At 43.3% G+C, this 18,725-nt stretch overlaps 1 protein-coding gene across 4 annotated transcripts in view; it reads right to left on the reverse strand.

Annotated features, from left to right (window-relative positions):
- KIRREL3 (kirre like nephrin family adhesion molecule 3) overlaps positions 1-18,725 on the reverse strand; it is a 973,594-nt gene that overhangs the window by 218,147 nt on the left and 736,722 nt on the right. For all 4 annotated transcript variants that reach the window (XM_061592926.1, XM_061592928.1, XM_061592927.1 and 1 more), the window contains one exon: positions 10,948-11,098. In XM_061592926.1, coding sequence (XP_061448910.1) covers positions 10,948-11,098 — 151 coding nt within the window. The remainder of the gene's footprint in view (positions 1-10,947; positions 11,099-18,725) is intronic.

Consider the following 18,725-nt stretch of genomic DNA (forward strand, 5'->3'; position numbering starts at 1 on the left):
TTCTGGCAGTATAAATTGTTTATGGCATATCAACCTATTAAACATGAATTTAATCCCACTTGTGATGTTCGGCACATAACTCACAGGAGGCCTGCTTTGACATGGCTGGTGGAACGGAAATCACTTTGAACAGGTGTTGCAACTGGAGTTGCTTAGTCTCTCTGTTTGCAAAGCTCAGGTCTCTTTTTGGGGGGGGAATGAGAGAGGGGAGTTGGATGGGGAGCTGGATGGACTCTGCAGTTTAATAACAGGTTAGGGCCTGTCATTTTAACTAGGATTTTTTTTTATTTGTAGTATGAAAAAGTGAAGTTTCCTTTAATTTATCCTGCCAGAGTGATCCAGGAAGTGGAGGTCCTTTTATTGCTGAGTGTAGATATTTGTGATGTTATTTCAAGGAGCAGAAGCATGATTTCTGCCAAGTCATTTATGGGGCTACTGATCCACAGAATGAATTCATTTCTTATGCCTTTAGTCTTAAAAGCAGTGAGGCCATTAAGGACTGATGTTGCACACACAGCAGAAGCTGGAACATGCACACGGCAGCCTTCCCCACTGACCCAAACAGCAAAGGCCAACTTTTTTTAGCACCAGCCAACTGGACCAAGCTGTTAAAAGTATTAGAGGGTTTCATGGCCCTAATGTCATAACAGATGGTTCTGAAGAATCATCCTCTTTCATATGGGGATGGGGTGCTGCCAGATCAGAAGTGGCCAGCACCCCGTGTGCTGATTTTGGCTTAGGAAGAAACACTGCCTAAGTAAAAAGCACCATGAGGCACTGCTTCTGATCTCTCCATAAAAAACTCTGGTTAATTGAGATCAAGATGGTGGTAGGAGCAGCTCTTCTGTTTCTCCTTTCCTCCCTCATCGCTTGAGGCATTGTGGCTGCCTGCCCTTTGTGCCCTGGACATTCTGTTGTGCTTGGCTCTACCGCTCTGTTACGCGGTGTCAGCACAGGCAGTCTGGACCGTTTGGCTCAATGTCTTGTGGAAGATGCCCGGCAGTAACCAGAGAGGCTGGAGCACTGGTGAGAATGGCGTCTAAGGGCAGGACTCGCCCCTGCGGCGGTTGACCAGCGTGCTAGTGCTGCTGGAGGGGCTCGAAGTCATCAATGCCTGCAACTCCCTCACCAACTTCAGCATCCCAGCCACTATTGCCATTGCAGGTACATCATGGCTCACCCTCATCTAGCGGGGTGGTGGCTGCACTTTCTCTGAAAATATCAACATGGCCACCAAGCAGGGAGCTGGCGCCACTGCTGCCTTTTACAACTATGGCAGCGGGATGGGGAATGACATCCAGGCCATGACCCACCCTGCTTCTGCGGGACCGGCTGGTGCTAGGGAAAGCTTACTCGTATTTTACCATCAGAGAAGCTGATCAGAAATGTAATTGAATGTGTTGGACTTGCAAACGTAGAAGGAAAGAGAGAGAACCAACCCATAGCTTTGTTGGGGGTAGCCTGAGATGTTTCGGCCACCCCAGGCACCTGCACCACACTGTATTTTTACTGGAAGTTGTAATAGCTGTTTTTTAATAATGTTTTTTGTTATTTAATTTTGTAAATTGTATTGTTTTATTGATGCATTCCTATATTGTGTTTTTCTTTTAAGCCGCCTTGAGGGCCTTTTGGCCATAAAGCGGGGTATACATAAACTAGAATAATAATAATAATAATAATAATAAAAATAAAAAAGAACAATCCCATGCGGGTGGAAGAGGGGATAATCATAATCATCATAATCTATTACCCGCCCTTTACCCAAAGGTCCCAGGACGCGTTACAGCAATTTAAAAATAACAGCATTAAAAACAATTAAAAACAACCTAAAATCACAAAATAGACTGGGCCCTAAAAATGTATGTCTCAGGTGTCAATGGCCAGGGTAAAGAGGTGAGGGATGGAGAGAAGAAGGGTACAATTCTGTGACTGACAGCTCTAGCTTCCAACCAGGGCGTGACTTTCCCAGGGCTCTTCATTTTACTCCAATCACTGTGCTTTTGAGAGGGATGTGGAAGGAACTAATTAGGAGTGATTTTGCTGCATGTAGTGGCTGCTGTGTTCAGGGCTTCTAAGAATGGCCTAAGAAACACTGCTAACTGGGAGATGCCTGGTATCCTACTGCTGCCTAGTGGCTCTTGCCAGTAACTCCCAACCAGGTATGTGGAGTCATGTTCCCCAGCACTTTCTCCCTGTCTGCTGATACAGGAAAGACAGAGCACCACCTTCTTGCTAAAACTGGTGCCTGGTGGCACTTATAACTAGCTCTAAGACCCAGGCAGGTGACATAGCTGGATCAGGGAGAACTGGTCTTGCATCCTCTGCAGCCTCCTCCATCACTGATTGAAATAGGGGTGGGAAATCATTTTCAGCCTAAGGACTACATTCCTTACTGGGTAGCCTTCCAAGAGCTGCATGCCACTGGTGGGTCAGGCCTAGGGATGGGTGAGCATTTTGATTCAGTTCGCATTTCAATCAGAATTGATCAAATTCACAATTTCTGAAACAATATGAGAACTGAAAAACAGCCATCCTTCAATATTCACATTTATTAGAATCTTGGGATGCAGTTTGCCAGCTAAACAACATTTACAAAAATGCATATATTAGGGGAAATGAATACATGAGTGAAAATAACATGCAAAAAGGCATGAAATGGTGAGAAACGGCTTGCACAAATGTGTACCTTTGTCAGAAGTTTCCTCTTTCACCAAGCCTTCTAAGTGGAGATTTTTCTCCCAGTCAGTATTCGCATTGCATCTGCAATTGTTTATATATATATGCAATTTTTTTTAAAAAAGTTTGTATATATGCAATTGTTTTTATTGCATTGTGAAGCCACTTTGAGATGCTTCATAGGAAACCATTCACAAAATAAATAAATAAAAAGAATTTCTCCACAAACTGCCATTTCCACATGATAGTAAATGGGGAAACATGATTCCCCCCCCAGATATTTTGAATTGGGGCTCTGTTTGGATCTGAACCAAAGACAAAGGATAGTCTGAAAAACTGAACCAAAGTGGCTCACTATCAAAGACCTGAAGCAGGTTCCAAAGTAATCACAAGTACATACCCCTGTGAAAATGCTGCATATTGGTTAAATCCACCCCAATGTTGATTTCATTTCATTTCAAAATGTAAAGATGCCTCCTCTGAGGAAAGGTTGCAGTATCTGGGGCTTTTTAGTTTAGAGGAAAGGTGAGTAAGAGGCATATAAAATTATGCATGGCATGGAGAAAGTGGATAGAGAAAAGTTTTTCTCCCTCTCCCATAACACTGGAGCTCATGGACAACATCCAATGAAGCTGAATGTTGGAAACCCGGCAAAAGGAAGTACTTCACAAAGTGCTAGTTAAGCTATGGAATTCATTCTCACAAGAGGCACTGATGGCCGGCAACTTGGATGGCTTTGAAAGAGGATTAGACAAATTCATGGAGGATAAGGCTATCAATGGCTACTAGCCATGATGGCTATGCTCTAACTCCACAGTCATGGGCAGTTTGCTTCTGAATACCAGTTGCTGAAAACCACAGGAGGGGAGAGTGCTCCTGCATTCAGCTCCTGCTTTCAGGCTTCCCATAGGCATCTGGTTGGCCACTGTGAGAACATGATGCTGGACTAGATGGACTTTGGCCGGATCCAATGGGTTCTTTTAATTATTAATATTTTTGGTAACATTGTGCTTTTGGCCTGGTCTGTATCTCAGCTAGATTCACCAAAGCAGTGTATGAAATGTTATTTCTTATTCACATTCCCTCTGAGGTCTTCTCTCCTTTCACACTGGGAGGGCAGCTGCCAGGACAGTGCTCGCAGCAAAGATTCACATGCTACTGCCAATTAGAGGTGAGGAACAGAGGGAATCACCAGCGGGGGCCTTGAAACTTTGAGGTTGCCAAAGTTGCACACCTTGCAATGGCCATATGCACAAACCCCATGTGGAGTCATATGTCTTTCCATGTGAGTGGATCATGGTTGTGAACCCATTAGAAACTTCTGCTTACTTTCAAGGGGCTCAAATTGTAGACATGTCGGCCGAGACCAAGGGAAAGGCAATTATTTTACACACACACCCTGTCCATGGTGCTGAAGGAAACCACAAAACTCCCACCTAGGAATGGACTTCTGTTACCTCAAACCTCTTTCTACTGTAGACGGATGAATCCATCCTGTTATTATCCCTCTCCATCCACCTGCCACTGCTGCCAAACTGATAGGCCCATTATAGGCCATTAAAAGCAAAAATTCTTTTAATAGCTGGATGGGATATTATTATTTCTTTTCGCAGCATGGTCTACTTAATGGTTTGGAGTAAAAATTGGTCTCGTATTGAATCTCCCCTTTTTGAATTGGTTTCCAGTGCCTTTGGGGATTCAGCTCACGTTGCTGGCCCTGTACTGTACAGGATGCCATAATGATGCCTCAAGTTCTGTGTTGCTGTTTTCTCCCCATGTTCGAAGCTGTTGTAACTGTTTGCTGGCTGCGAAATAACCCACACCATTATCTCATTTTATCTTGCCAGCTCTGTCAGGACATGCTAAGGAACAACCTGAGAGCCTGTTAATCTTCCGGCAGCATAGCTGGAAGTTTTAAGTGGTGAATTTTCGGCTGCACTGGAATTTGCTCAGCCTGTTTTTAATTGGAATCAGGAAAGCAGCTGGCATGCTAATATTGAATGCCCTGTAATTTGCAAACGGATGGCAAATACAGATGCAGGAATTTGCAAATGCAGCTGATGATGGGCTATGGGAAGAGGGGGAGAGAGGAGGGGAAGGTCAGGCCAAATTTGGCAGCAGCAAATACCGAAAGAGGCGGAAGGAAGGCAGAAGTGTGTCTTATGGAGTTCCTTGTGCTGCCTCTCAACAAAGAAAGGCTTTATTGAGTCAATCAGTAGACTTTTCACAAATGTGGCTGCTACTGGAGTCAGTCTAGACTAATTTAAAATGCATTCAACCCTATGTGCTGGGAAGCTAAATGAGGCGTGGGAGGACAAAAGGGCAAGGCACTGGCTGATTTCTGACAGTACCCTTGCCATACAGCAAACTGGGGACCAAAATGTATCCCAGCAGCAAGCATCTATTTGTTTGGAGGAGCTGTATGTACCTCCTTTTAATATGGGGACACAAAAGCAGTGGTTTGCTGCTTATTAGGGCAGGCTGAAAAATCTCAACCTCTTGGTTTCTGTTGTGGGATTTTATTCCCTTCCTCAATATGCATGCCTAGACCTTGATATCTTCACTAGAGACTGCCCCACTCCAGGTTCTTCCTCTTAATGAGGTGAGGTGATTGGCTATTAGAAAAAAAGGGTCTTCTTGGTGGTGGCACCCTGGTTGTGGAATGTTCTCCCCAAAGAGGGTCACCAGGCACCAATTTTATGCTTTTTTCATTACTAGGTGAATATTTTTTCCTTTATTAAAGAAGGTGTAGTCCATTTTAATTTTTATAACTATTTTGTTTCCCCCTTTGTTGGTTTTAGTGCTGGCTTTTATTGTTTTTGGTGATCTTATATTGCTCTGTAATGGCTTTGTTGTGGTTTTACTGTGACCTTTGTGCTGCTATAGGTTTTTTGCATCTATTGTTTTTAGGCTTGATGGTATTTGTATTTCATTTGACTGCTTTTACATTTGTGAAGCTACCCAGAAAATATGGTTAGCTAGGAAGTATATAAATGCCAAAAAATAGATAACTAAGAAAGGGTTAAAGTAGCATTGTTGAAAGCCATGCGATGATAATTCTTAGGGGATGGCACTAATGCGTGCATTTGTTCTTATTTTATTTCTCCAATTTCATCATGTCATTGTGATTTCAGGGCAGTTTCCAACAGTGCACAAAATAAAATGTACCAGTTATTTTTAAAAACCCAATTAATAAAAATAAACAGTAGTGCAACAGCAAGAAAACAATAAATAAGAGGAAATACTAATTTATTCCAGTTGTCAGGGAGAATAGGATTGCTTTTACTTGTCAGCAGTCTCTGCCATCCAAACTTCCAGGGGAAGTCTGGGGGGGGGGCACAGCAAAGAAGACCCTCTCTTGCATCACCGTATAGCCAGCCAAGCCCACCAATGGGATTATGAGGAGGCTCCATCACCGCCGACTACAAGCTGATACACACATAACACTCAATTCAGATCTTAGTTTCTTTCCAGCTCAGAGTTAACTGCTTGCATCTCTTGAAGAACCTTCTGGCAGCATACCAGCCAGAAGAATGAATTGGAGCTGAAGGAAAGGTCAGTAGCGCTGAAACTAGAAATAGGGATATAATGGATATTTGGATATCCAGGACTTGCAGTGAAAGATTGGAGCAGTAGATGGGAAAGGGCGATCGCTCAGCGGTAGAGTATCTGCTCTGCATGCAGAAGGTCCCAGGTTCAAACCCCAGCATCCCCACGTAGAGCTGGGAAAGCATCCTGTCTGTAATCATGGAGAACCACTGCCAGGCATAGACAATACTATGGGCCAATGGTCTGATGGTCTAAGGCAGCTTCCTACATTCCTATATTAGTATAAGGAGAAGGGCAAGCTGCTGTTTTGTGCACCAAAGACTGAGATTTAGAGCTTCTAAGATTGGGATGGGGAACCTTTGGACCTTCAGATGTTGTTGGACTACAACACCCATCAGCCTCAGCCATCATGGCCTGTGGTCAGGGACAATAGGAGTTTGTTCATTGGCATCTGAAGAGCCACAAAGTTCCCCATCTCTGTTCTAAGACTTCAAGATCCACAGCACCACTGATCACCAGGCTGTTTTCTGCAACTATTAGGGCTAGAGAAGCAACTGGCTTTGAATCAACGTTGGGAAAAGGTTCTAAACTGAAAGAGCACTGTACTACTATGTAATGCACTACACACACCAGTGATGATCCAGTCTTCTTGTCAATATCAACACAGTTTGTCCTTCTTGATTCCTATTATGCCCTTACCAAGGTAAGTAGGCCAAGCACACCACCAACTTAAATTGTACTGTGCATGTATGATGGCTGTACTGCACATGAAGTTACTAAATCCAAATGGTACCGCCTTTGGTCCTTTACAAGACAACATGGCAAAGCCATCAGATATTACTATGTGGAACAAATGTACAAAAATTGATGCTTTGATATCCATGTCAAACACACCCCTGAGGTACTTGTCAATACTGTGGGGGTAAAATAGGATTTATGAATGCATTCTTTAAGACACAGGCCATGCACAGTATGAGCCCTATGTGTACAGTTGATATTAAAACCAGGATCTAAGAAATGGCCTAGGTATTTTCTCATAATACAGTTGCATCCCACATTATGGATTATGACTTATGTTGCTTTCCTTTTTGTAATTCCTTCACACCTTCTCATTCACAACTTTATATTCAACAATATACCCATGAGTTCCCCACGCATAATTCCCAGCTTTGCTTCTCTTGTTCTAGGCTGGTTTCTTACTAACCAGACTAAGAAGCTATTGTCTTTTTTCTCTCTGAACAGTTGACATGCAACATCCTGTCAGCAATTTAAGCTCAATTCAGTTAAATAACATTTTAACCCCTCTCCATACATTTCCCTCACTTCAATCACAACAGACAACAACACCATCAAGATCTGTAAACTCAGCATTGTATCTTCACCTTTGCCCTTCACTTGTCTCTCCAGACCTTCATTTTCCGGCTGCTTCTGAATCTTGTCAATTCATCTAGCAATAACCGCTAGTTGCACAGAGAGCTAAATCATCGAGACCATGACTGCCTTGCATTTTGATGACTGCTGTGAACACTTCTCTTTGGCCTTGACGGATGACCAGTAGAAGATTGCCTCACTAATAAATCCATTCAAAATATAGCAGCTAAGATAATTCCTGTAGATCAGCTTCATACCTACAACACCTTCACTTCTTCGATTAAAACAAACATAAACTACTTATCTTTTCCCCAAGGTCTTATATGCTCCACTGGTAACTCTTATAACTCATGCATTGAGACATTCCAATTTTGCAAGCATGGATGTTGCAACACTTTGGCTTGTGTATGAGATGCAGTGATGGAGAACTTGTTTCAGTGTATTCCAATGTATGGCATTCATTCTTATTAGGGGAAAATCTCATACCACACATAAACCCTGTGGTGGCTAGTTCCCATTGGGTCTGGTGGTTGTGGTGAAGGCAGGGAGACCAACATGAAGTGGAGCCAGAGCCAATGACAGGCAGAGCCAACTAATTCTAGTTTTGCCCCCATCCTCCTCCCTGCTGAGTTCTACTAAGGCAATCCTGAGACTAAGGAGGAGAAACCTGACAGCCAGTGCTGCAGTCCCTTGGACTGAAAATACAGAAGAAGGCTGGCAGATGGGGGCTGGCTGGGGGCACAATGAGGTTGGTGGGGCACTGCCCCATTCATCCTAATGGGCCAGCCTCCACTGCAGAAACCTACCTGTATTTCCCATCAAGGCAATCACAAATTGACTAAAGGAAGATAGTCTCATTTACACCATTAATCTCTTGGGGCCAATTTTCTACTGACAGGTACTGTGATTGTCATCAGGATTACTGGGCATGGGGAGGTGAGGTTTATCCCTCCCCTCTCCAGCTGTGATCCACATGAAAATCCCCCTTCTGCATGGCTATGTGGTTTAGAAAAAAAGAGTTACCATTGGAATCAATGGGAATCTGCCCTCCCCTCCAAGCCTCACCGCTGCCTGGGAGGGACTTTCATCCAGATCATGGCTAGGGAGGGAAAGTCATATACTTCTCCTCCTGCATGCTCTGGTCCCAATGACAATTGGGCTTCCAACCAGTAATTAAGTAAAAAATTAACAGTGGAGGCTGGTCCACTAGGGCAAGTGGGGTGTTTCCCGACTAACCTCAGTCTTCCCTGAGCCAGCCTCCACATGCCTACCTTCCTACCAGGGCCGGATTTAAACTTGTTGTGGCCCTGAGCTATAACATGAGTGAGGCCCTTTTATTGCAAGATGCAAAGCTCGTCAATACTTCAGTGATTCATGTATCGAAATAAAGTAAATTGTATTTGTAATTGACTCAGATTTGCGTATACACACTACACATATCAAACCATTGACCATACGCTCAACGCTGGGCTCCACATATGTGCATTACTTATAGGGTTAGTGCAGTTGACAACACCGCTGACACATGGGCTGTTTTCTGCAGGAATCCAAAAGGCTGCATGTGTACGCTGTTCTATAGAATTGTTTACTGTTGTCAGCACGTGAGCCACAACAATGATATTCAATACCTACCAAAAATTATCTTGATTTTGTATGATGTTTATGGTTTCCCGGTGGGCAATGTTGTAAACGTTTATTTTCTTTCTATCTAATGCGAGGCCCCTCGTAATGTGAGGCCCTAAGCTGAAGCTTGTTTAGCTTATACATAAATCCGGCCCTGCTGCCTACTTACATCCAGTCTAGGGATGGCACTGTCTGAGAGCTTCCTCCTTAGTCTCAATGTTGCCCCTTATAGAAATCAGGAGGATGGTGACAAACTAGAATTAGTTGGCTCCACCTCTCATTAGTTCTGGCTCCACCTGTAATTGGCTCTGGCTCCACCTTTTGTGGGTCTCCCTGCCTTCCACCCTACCAGTCCTAATTGGTACCACCTACCACTGGAAAAAAACACAACTTGCTATGCAATTAGAGTAATATCTAGTTTGGCCCTTAGAATGGGCAAGTTTTATTTGTGTAAGTTTCCTTGTGCTTCATATGATGAAAGAACCTGCTGCCTGAGACTGTAGTGCTGTTTGTAGGTGCACGCCCGTTTCATCCTGGGCTAAGTGAGATCAGTCCCACACTTCCTTTGTGGTTAGAACTATGAAAGCAGCTGCTGCCTGGGATTGCGCTGCTGCACTGGGTGAACAAGCCCCTTCCTAGAGAGATGATGTCAACTGGCACTGGGCTCGTGCCCAGTAGCTATTTCTGATAAATTATTTTTGAATGATTATGAGTTTCTATTGAACTGCATTAATTGTTTATTGTATTGTGGTTTCTGCTTCACTTACATGCTATTGTGTTTTCTTCCCCATATATTATATAGTCAGAAATGTTGTTTGCTAATTTGTAGTGCTTTCTTATTTTTGTGAGCCACTTTGGACTCAACATTGTTGCTGGAAAAGCAGCATGCATATACCGAAACAAATCAAGCCATAAGTGAATCTAGAGAGTTTTTCACGCTAATTCAATTCAAAGTGCTCATTATTACCTATAAAGCCTTACATGGTCTTGTATCCCATGTAGAGCTTAGTTAAAGTCAAAGTCAACTGAGTGATATACTCGTTCCACTGGCAAAATGTTTTGTGCCAGTGGAATGTTTCTGCACAAGAGAATGCATAAACAGGTCGTGGTTAACTTTGTTGTACAACACACTACTCAATCTGTTGTGCAACAACTTTCCACTAGCACAGTTGTTGCATTGGATTCCTTTGTGTCATATCCAACTGACTTCTACGATGTCACACCAATTCATTTCAATGGGTCTACTCTGTGTATGATGAACATTGGATAAAACCTTCCATTGCACAACATTAAAACTCACAAGTCCACCACAGCAAAAGCAGTCAGAGAACCACTGGATACAGCTGAAGATTTATGGCCAGAATACATGTAGGGCTGCTTCCTTCCATGTGAAGCTGCTTACCACCCACATTCAATATCAGAGGACTAGTGCCACATTCCACTCCTTTGGAGGTATGGTTGGCTGCTGCATTGGATACGGCATTTTCAGTTGTGGTACCCAGGCTGTGGAACTCCCTCCCTGGGGAGTTTCGTGGCCTTATTCTTTCGTGGGTTTTAGGTGAGCTGTGAAATTTATTTTTAACTAGATATTTGATCTGTTTCTGTGGGTCATTTCAGATACAGCAGGTGGAATGAGGTTGTGAATGCAGGTTGTGGAATGAGTCCCGACAGCAAAAGGCATTCCAGATAAAATGGCAAAGGCTGACTGCAAAGGGTTAACCTACTCACGTTGAATGTCAATGGTGACAGAGGTCTCCTTTCCACTAGGAATGGCTTTGTTGGTGGCCCGGCAGACAATGGTGTGGCCATTCTCAATGTCAGATGGGGAGACAAAGAGCGTGCTCATAATGCTCTCCCTCTTGCCATCACGAAGCACTGTCTGCAGGAGAAAACAAAGTTAACAGCTGACATTTTGGAAAGAGATTACATATCCATAGCAGTGTGCCGCAGAGTTTGGAACAGGACCAGTCATTGGCCTTGAAACTGCACATATTGATTGAAAGTATATTTTCCTTGCCTTTTCGTTAAGATAAATGCTCAAGGCAGCTAACAAACTGAACACGCCAAATCCAACATTAAAACAGACACACAAAATAATAACTAACTGTAAAAGAGAACGGGGAGCAGATAAACATTTCAATTACCAAGACAGGGAGATTAAAATGAAGAGCTCAGCATGCATCTTGGAATGCCATCACAGGTGTGCCTCCCTTTGCAGCTTGAAAATCTACCTGTGGCCACAAAGAAAGCCCTTTTCCATGCTCCAGTCACAAACATCTCAGAGGTTGGTGGGACATGGAATGTAGTGTGATGCTCCTGTGTCTCTAGGATTACCACCTCTTGATGACCAAATACCTGGATCAGGAAATCCCCAGGAAGTCTGCCTCAGCATGAGTCAGATATGCCCTCTAGACCACCAGCTTCAGCCTTACCACCTTTTCCCCAAAAGGTGACCACTGGTGTAATCTGTCTGTAAAATTGGTATAGGCAATAGCACCTTAGTATGGCAGCATTCTTGACCAAGCTGACATGGTATTTTGAATCAGACAAATGAACTTTATTATATACAAGATGCTAAATGTGATAATAAATGAATAAGTTATTATCCCTATCCTACCTACCTATCCTACTCAATTAATCCAAATGAAACCCTCTCCCCAAACCCACAGCCCTTCTAACTAGATGTTCTCTTCTTGATCCTTCATCCTATCTAACTCTGTCAAACCCCAATGGCTTTTCTCTTCAAACCTCCCTTTGGAATTTTCACTCACACATCCCCTCCCACCTGTCAGTCATACCTCATCTGCACCTACTAACATTCTATTAACACTTTCCCCCTTGAACATAATTTCAAAACAGTTTTAAACATATAAATAATTCTGATTTTGTTACAGTAATCTCCAAAGATCTCAGTCAGTGGAGGCTCACAGGGGAGAAGATGGTCTAAGCATCCTGACTTCACAGCTTTGAGAGCAGGGATGGGGAATCTCTGTATCCCTCCAGAAGTTGCTGGATTACACCTCCTATCATCCTTCACCATTGGCCATGATGGCTGGGGCTGATGGGAGTTGGAGTCCAACAACATACAGAGGGCCACAGAGGTTTCTCATCCCTGACTGAGGACTTTAAGGCTGCCACAATATTTACATCAGGGCTGGGTGGGAAAAATGACCTCCCACTTTAGTGCCCAATCTGTGGACAGCGAAATAGGAATGAGCATTTCAGAAATTGTTATGACCCCAAGAAAGTGAACAAACTATATTATTAGGCTTATTAGCTGCTGGTTACCAAGGTCCCCAAGCAGCTTACATTTAAAAACATAAACATAAATTTATTATACAGTTAAAAATTCATATAAAACATTGCCATTCTCATACAAACACCTACAATTCTCTCTCTCTCTCTCTCTCTCTCTCTCTCTCTCTCTCACACACACACACACACACACACACACACCCCAACCCTCCACATAGCAGTCACAGAAAGGTTTGGCAGCACACTACGAGCAGAACAAAATCAGCTCAGTCCGTCAAGATTGGTGGGAAGGGCTCAGGTTACTTTCAGTATGATCTTTCTTGCCTTAACTTATTTTTTTAAATGCTCTCTCTCTCTCTCTCTCTCAACAAACATCCAATCCTCAAGCATTCAAGGGCTCCACCACGTACTCTGCATGTATACATGATTTGCGGCCCTCTGTTTCCCCTGTACTGGAGAATGTGTATGTGAGTGGGTAGGTGGGGAACACTTTTCAGCCCAAGGGCTGCATTACCTCATGGGTAACCTTTTAAGTGGCCATAAGTCAGATGTGGGTGGGGACAAAGCCACATACTCAGCACATTCACACACACACAGCATTCATACACAGTCATGCATCCAGACATGCACACTCCTTTCACTCTTGTCCATCCATCTGTACACTCCCCTTCACACAAACTGATACATGTACCTCACACATAGTCTTTTAAACCTCCCCTCCTCTAATCTCTCTCTCTCTCTCTCTCTCTCTCTCTCAATCTCTTGCTTTTTCCATCTCTCTTCTCATACCCCCTTCTCTTCACACCTCCTCCCTAGCATGGCAATTGAGCTTAGGCAAAAAGGTCACATTTGCAGAAAGGTCCTGAGATGAGGAGACATCAAACCACATCCAAAACTCTGAAAGCCACATCTAGGCTTCAGGCTGGAAGTTTCCAGCCCTTCATGCAAACAGGAATTTTGAATACATAGAAGCTAGGGAAAAGGCCAATTGGCCTGGCCACAATCACCCCTGCAGGTATTCATTGGATGCCTGAACAGGACTTATCTCACAGCCTGCCCAGCTGTGCTGCTCTGGATTGCTCTGAAGATCGAATGGGACAACTGCCATCTATGTCACAGTGAGCTGTGTGCTGGGACACAAAGAAATAAAATAAAATATGAAAATGATCCCCCCCCAAAATGGGACCCTGTTGTTCTTCACTCTGGTTGATGAACTTTAAGCATAGGGAATGTTATATATAAATTTCCTAAATGCAACAGTTCTACACCTCAGTTTTTTCTAAGATCCCAAAATCTAAAATTATCCAAAATTGCTAATGCCATGGGTGGGGGGAATCTTATTAGGGGATTTTTCTTGTGAATTCCTACTCTCCATGAATTCATTTCAGCTCTAGTCCCAAAGCTTCTACATTCATCAGGAGATCTGTATCTTCTGGAGAAGATACTGCCTCGGCTATTCTAAACCTAACAACTTAGCTCTACTGCAATCTAAGATAGGCCATACATTGCCCATGGTGTATACCTTCCGAGTTCATTGGAAAAGAGTGCATCCAAAGGCTGCTTTGGGTTTTGGTAGCTGCTACAGGGCAAAAGGACTCACTTCTGAGGTTTGGCATGACCATTATGTAGAGTGAGATGGCTACGCTTGCTTATTGCTGGCCTGGCCTGGCTGGGTTGCCTGGCTGCCTTCTTCCAGTGTGTCACAGACAAGGCTGTTGGGTTGGGAAAGATCTCTGATAAAGCAAGGAAGCAGAGACAGCCAGCCCGGGACACACACCCCAGCAAGCATTGCTTTGCTCACATGATGCATTTGGTGCCAGGCAGAATGGTGAAGTGTTGGAGGACAGAGCTGTGTGTGCACCACGTGACTTGCCCTGCACCTACTAAGCTGCTCTGCTGTCCTCAGATGAGCAATGGACAAGAAATTCTATATTACATCACAAACACCACTTCATATGTCCCTGATGTTTGAACCCAGTGTACACTGTAGGGATGGGCAAGAAAGTTGATTCAACTCACATTTAAAGCCAAATTTATCAAATTGGCACTTTCCGAAACAACATGAGAACTGAAACACAGCCATCCTTCAAAATTTGTACTTAACCGAATTTTGCAATGTGGTTCTCCAACTAAGCACATATTAGGGGAAAGTGTACATAACAATGAATATATCAGTGAAGATAACATACAAAAATGCACTACATTAGGAGAAATTGCTTGCAAAAATGTGTACACCAGTCAAAACTGCATGCAAGAATGTGTTTAGTAGGAGAAATTCTCACTGGAGAATTTTCATGAGGATTTTTTAAAAAATATATTGTTGCAAATTGCTGCAGAAATGTGGAGAACTGAATTTAAGACTGGAAGAAATGAGAAACTGAGAGAACCAAAACTGACAGATCATTCCATCCCTACCTCAGATGCAGTGGAGGGTAGTCTAGGATAGAAAAACAGAAATAAATAAAAAACATAGAGGCTAAAAACTAAAAATAGACAACATATGGTACTACAATGGGGCAGAAATCCAGTTGATGGCCTGCTGAAACTAACAAAAAGTTCTGACCTATTGGCAAAGGGAATCCTGGCCTGCCTAGAAAGAGAGCTGTGGAGCCTGGGTGCAACCACTGAGAAGACCCTCTCCTTTGTCCTTACAAAATGCAACTTTGATGTTCGCGGAATGCAGATGAAAGCCTCTCCCAAAGAACTTAATGCCTAGGCAGGCTTATATTGGAGCAGATGTTCTTTCAGGTAACCTGTCCTAAGCCATTTGTTGCTGTTATGATTTTATGGCCTTCTTGCCAAATGCGTAGCAAAGTGTAAGCTGGCTCATGCATAGGGATGGGGGAGAAATTTCATTTAGTTCACATTAAAGGCAAACCTACCTAATTTGCCCTTTCTGAAACAATACACAAACTGAAACACAACTGTCCTTCAAAGTTTGCACTTCTAATTTTTCAGCGTGGTTCTCTAGACAGGTGATGTGCACAAAAATGTATATACTATGGTAAAGTGGGCATATAAATGCTTATATTAATGAAATTGAAATACAAAAAGCATTATTTTAGGGAAAAGTGCTTTGCAAAAAAAGGTATATATTTGGCAACAAATGTATATTAGGAGAGATTCGCTATACAACACTGATGAATTTTCATGAGGACTTTAAAAATGTGCAAATTGATGTGGAAATATGGAGAAATGAACTTAATATTGGAAAAATGAGAAACAAAGAAACCAGAATTAACAGATTTGCCCATCATTATTCACACACCTATCTCCATCATTAAATGGTAGCCCTGCAGTGGGGACTTCCCTGCCTTGAGCTGACACACATCAAAAGCCATCAGATCACCTTGAGCACAACACATTTCAATGGAGCCTGATCACACATCTAGCCACAAGGCGAATGTTGAATAACATGCATGTGTGAACCATCCCTGTGTTTTAGCAACTTTGGGCTTTCAAAATGTTGCAAATCCATCCTGAAACCGATGAACAGAATGGGACAAAATCCAAAGAAGTATATCACACCCTGTAATCAAAATAGCATGAGGTACCATGATAATTCATGGTAGCGATGCCTCACTTGCTGCAGGATCATTGGGGCCTTTAAAGTGAATGCAAAGCAGGGCACACAAATGGTGAATACTCTGACACTGCCTGTCCTTTGTGGGTGCAAATGGGAAGGCAGGCCCATCTTGGGACCCTGGAAATTCCAGAGAAGCCATCCTCTGGAGCCAGACTCGCTTGCATGATTTGGTATTTATCCCTTCTTGCAAGGTATGCTTTCAGTCAGCACGTTTAATTCTGTCTAGTCAGACAGGCCATGCATATTAATAAAATAGAATATTTAAAAGCTCATTAACACACCACATTGAAGGTGCTTCTGCATGCATATCAAGAGGGCACCCGTGTCTGTGGTACTCCAGGGCCATCCCTTCACATTGCCAAATACCAAAGGTTGCTCAGGTGCGGCCACCAGGGAGCCGGAATTCTAAAACTTTGTCTTTGCTGTAATGTTTTATGAGAGGAGCAAGAACGCTGCTTGGCACAGAATTAATCTCCTGTCAGATTTGATCTGAATCTTTCATTTGGTTTACTGGTAGCTACATCAGGCCCAGGGGATTGAGATATACTCAGCCCAGACAGGTGCCCCAGTGCAGGTTGCAATGCTCACTTCCCTTGGCCTTTTAGAAAGCACTCGGATGAATACAAAGCAAGTGTAACTTTAGTAACTGTGGGACACTGCAGAGCTTGTTTTCAGTGGGAAAGCCCAAGAGGGGGGGTGGCCAATGTGGTGCCCTCCAGATGGTTTGAATTGCAACACCCATCATCCCCAACTATTGGCCACACAGGCTCGAGGGAGGGGCAAAAAAGTAGTGGGGTAATTTTTTTCCTGTAATGCATTTAATTATTTAATTTTTGTTAAAAAAAGGGGCAATTTTTTTTAGGGGGGAGTGCGCCCCCCTAGCCCTCCCCTGGCTACAGGCCTGATGAGAGTTGTAAAATCTGGAGAGCACCATGTTGGTTACCCTTGCCCCAGAGAAGCTTGAGTGAGATAGCTTTGCTTCTCTGCTGATATATGCAGTTGGGCTGGAGAAGCTTTATAGTATTAAGGGCATGCAATATGATGATGATGATGATGATGATGATTTCTTACCCAGGGCATGTTACAACAATTTTAAAATGCAATTGTTTAAAAATGCTTTCTGTTTGTATCCAAGTCACTAAATATGCCCCTGTACTCTCAATAAGAACCAAAGGGCATCCTGGCTGGGTTATCAGAAAACAGCCTCTCCCAGCCTGGTGCCCTTCAGATGTTTTTGCACTCCATCTCCCATCAGTCCCAGCCATCATGATCAATGGTTGGGGTGATGGGAGGTGGAATCCAAAAAAACTGGAGGGCATCAGGTTGGGGAAGGCTGGTCTAAAGGTTCAGCTAGATGGGGGATGGAGAACCTGTGGCCCTCCAGATGTTGCTGGATTCTAACTCCATCATCCCTGACCATTGGCCATCCTGGCTGAGGCTAATGGAGTTGGATTCCAACAACATCTGGAGGGCCACACATTCCCTTGATCTACACCAAAATTCTATTTCCAGCAGTGACTAACTAATGGTTTGGGAGAAGCCACAAGCAAGACACTATTTTCTGCTTTCCCCAGCTGCTTCCCCCTGTTGTTCATATTCAGCCCCTGGTATTTAGAGGTATTCTGCCACTGAATATGGAAGTTCCATCTCAATATCCTGTCTAATAACCATTAATTTGATTTAAGATGCTTGGCTCATAGGAAATCCTGATTACCTACCCATGCATACTTCGAGCTCATTTCCTTTCCTTACCTTCTGAGAATTCCCAGCTGCACACCTGCTGGCTGTTTATTCTCATAAAAGCTCTCTCTCTGGAGAATGAGCCAAGTCTGAGACCAAGCATGATTTGGGGGCATTGAAAGACCCACCAGTTTAAGCTATCTTGCAGAACTCAGGGTTAAACTCAGAGTTGATTTTTGGAATTTTTTTCTGTTTTCATGACACTCAGGGCTGATTCACATGGAGGTTTAATGTGAGTCTGGTGCTACTTGCATCCCCATTTAATTTGCATGGTTCACATGAGTTGCAGGCAATCAGCTGCTAGAACAGTTTTCCCCATTAAATCCGTAATAACCCAATCCTCTTTGAATCCGAAAAGGGAAGGAAAAACATCTCCACTTCGTATCTCTAGTGCTTGCAGACACTGTACTCTGATGCTTTTAGGTGGGTGTGTCAATCATTCCCCTCTCCACACCCACTCTCTCCTCCTCCTGTTGGCTCCTGTTCTGCAAGCCTGCTGCAAACTGTGCTTTATTTTTCTTTCCCCTCTAACGTGCAAAAAAGCATAACACTGTTCAAACAAATATTTGTATTTCAGCTGGATTGTAGCAGTGAAAATAAAAATGATTGCACTTCAGAGGTTTTTTTTAAATGAAACTTACTTTGAACAAACTGAGCATGCCCGCTTGCCAAGGTAACCAGAGGAAGTGGCATTTTGACCTTAAGAGGGCATGGTCATTAGGAAGCTGCGTGATTGATCCTTTCCCTTCAGTCTGAATGGAAAAACAGTGATTGGAAGGTAGGAAGTGTGAACCTTGCAAATCTAAAGTGACAGTAAAAGCTTCATCTTTAATGCGAAGTTTAGCTTCCGTATGAATGAGCCCTCAGTTTCCCCTTCACTTCTCATTTAAGACTTTTTAGATTTATCCACACAATTTATAGCCAT

This window comes from Rhineura floridana, chromosome 12, assembly GCF_030035675.1.
Source record: "Rhineura floridana isolate rRhiFlo1 chromosome 12, rRhiFlo1.hap2, whole genome shotgun sequence".
NCBI lineage: Eukaryota > Metazoa > Chordata > Lepidosauria > Squamata > Rhineuridae > Rhineura > Rhineura floridana.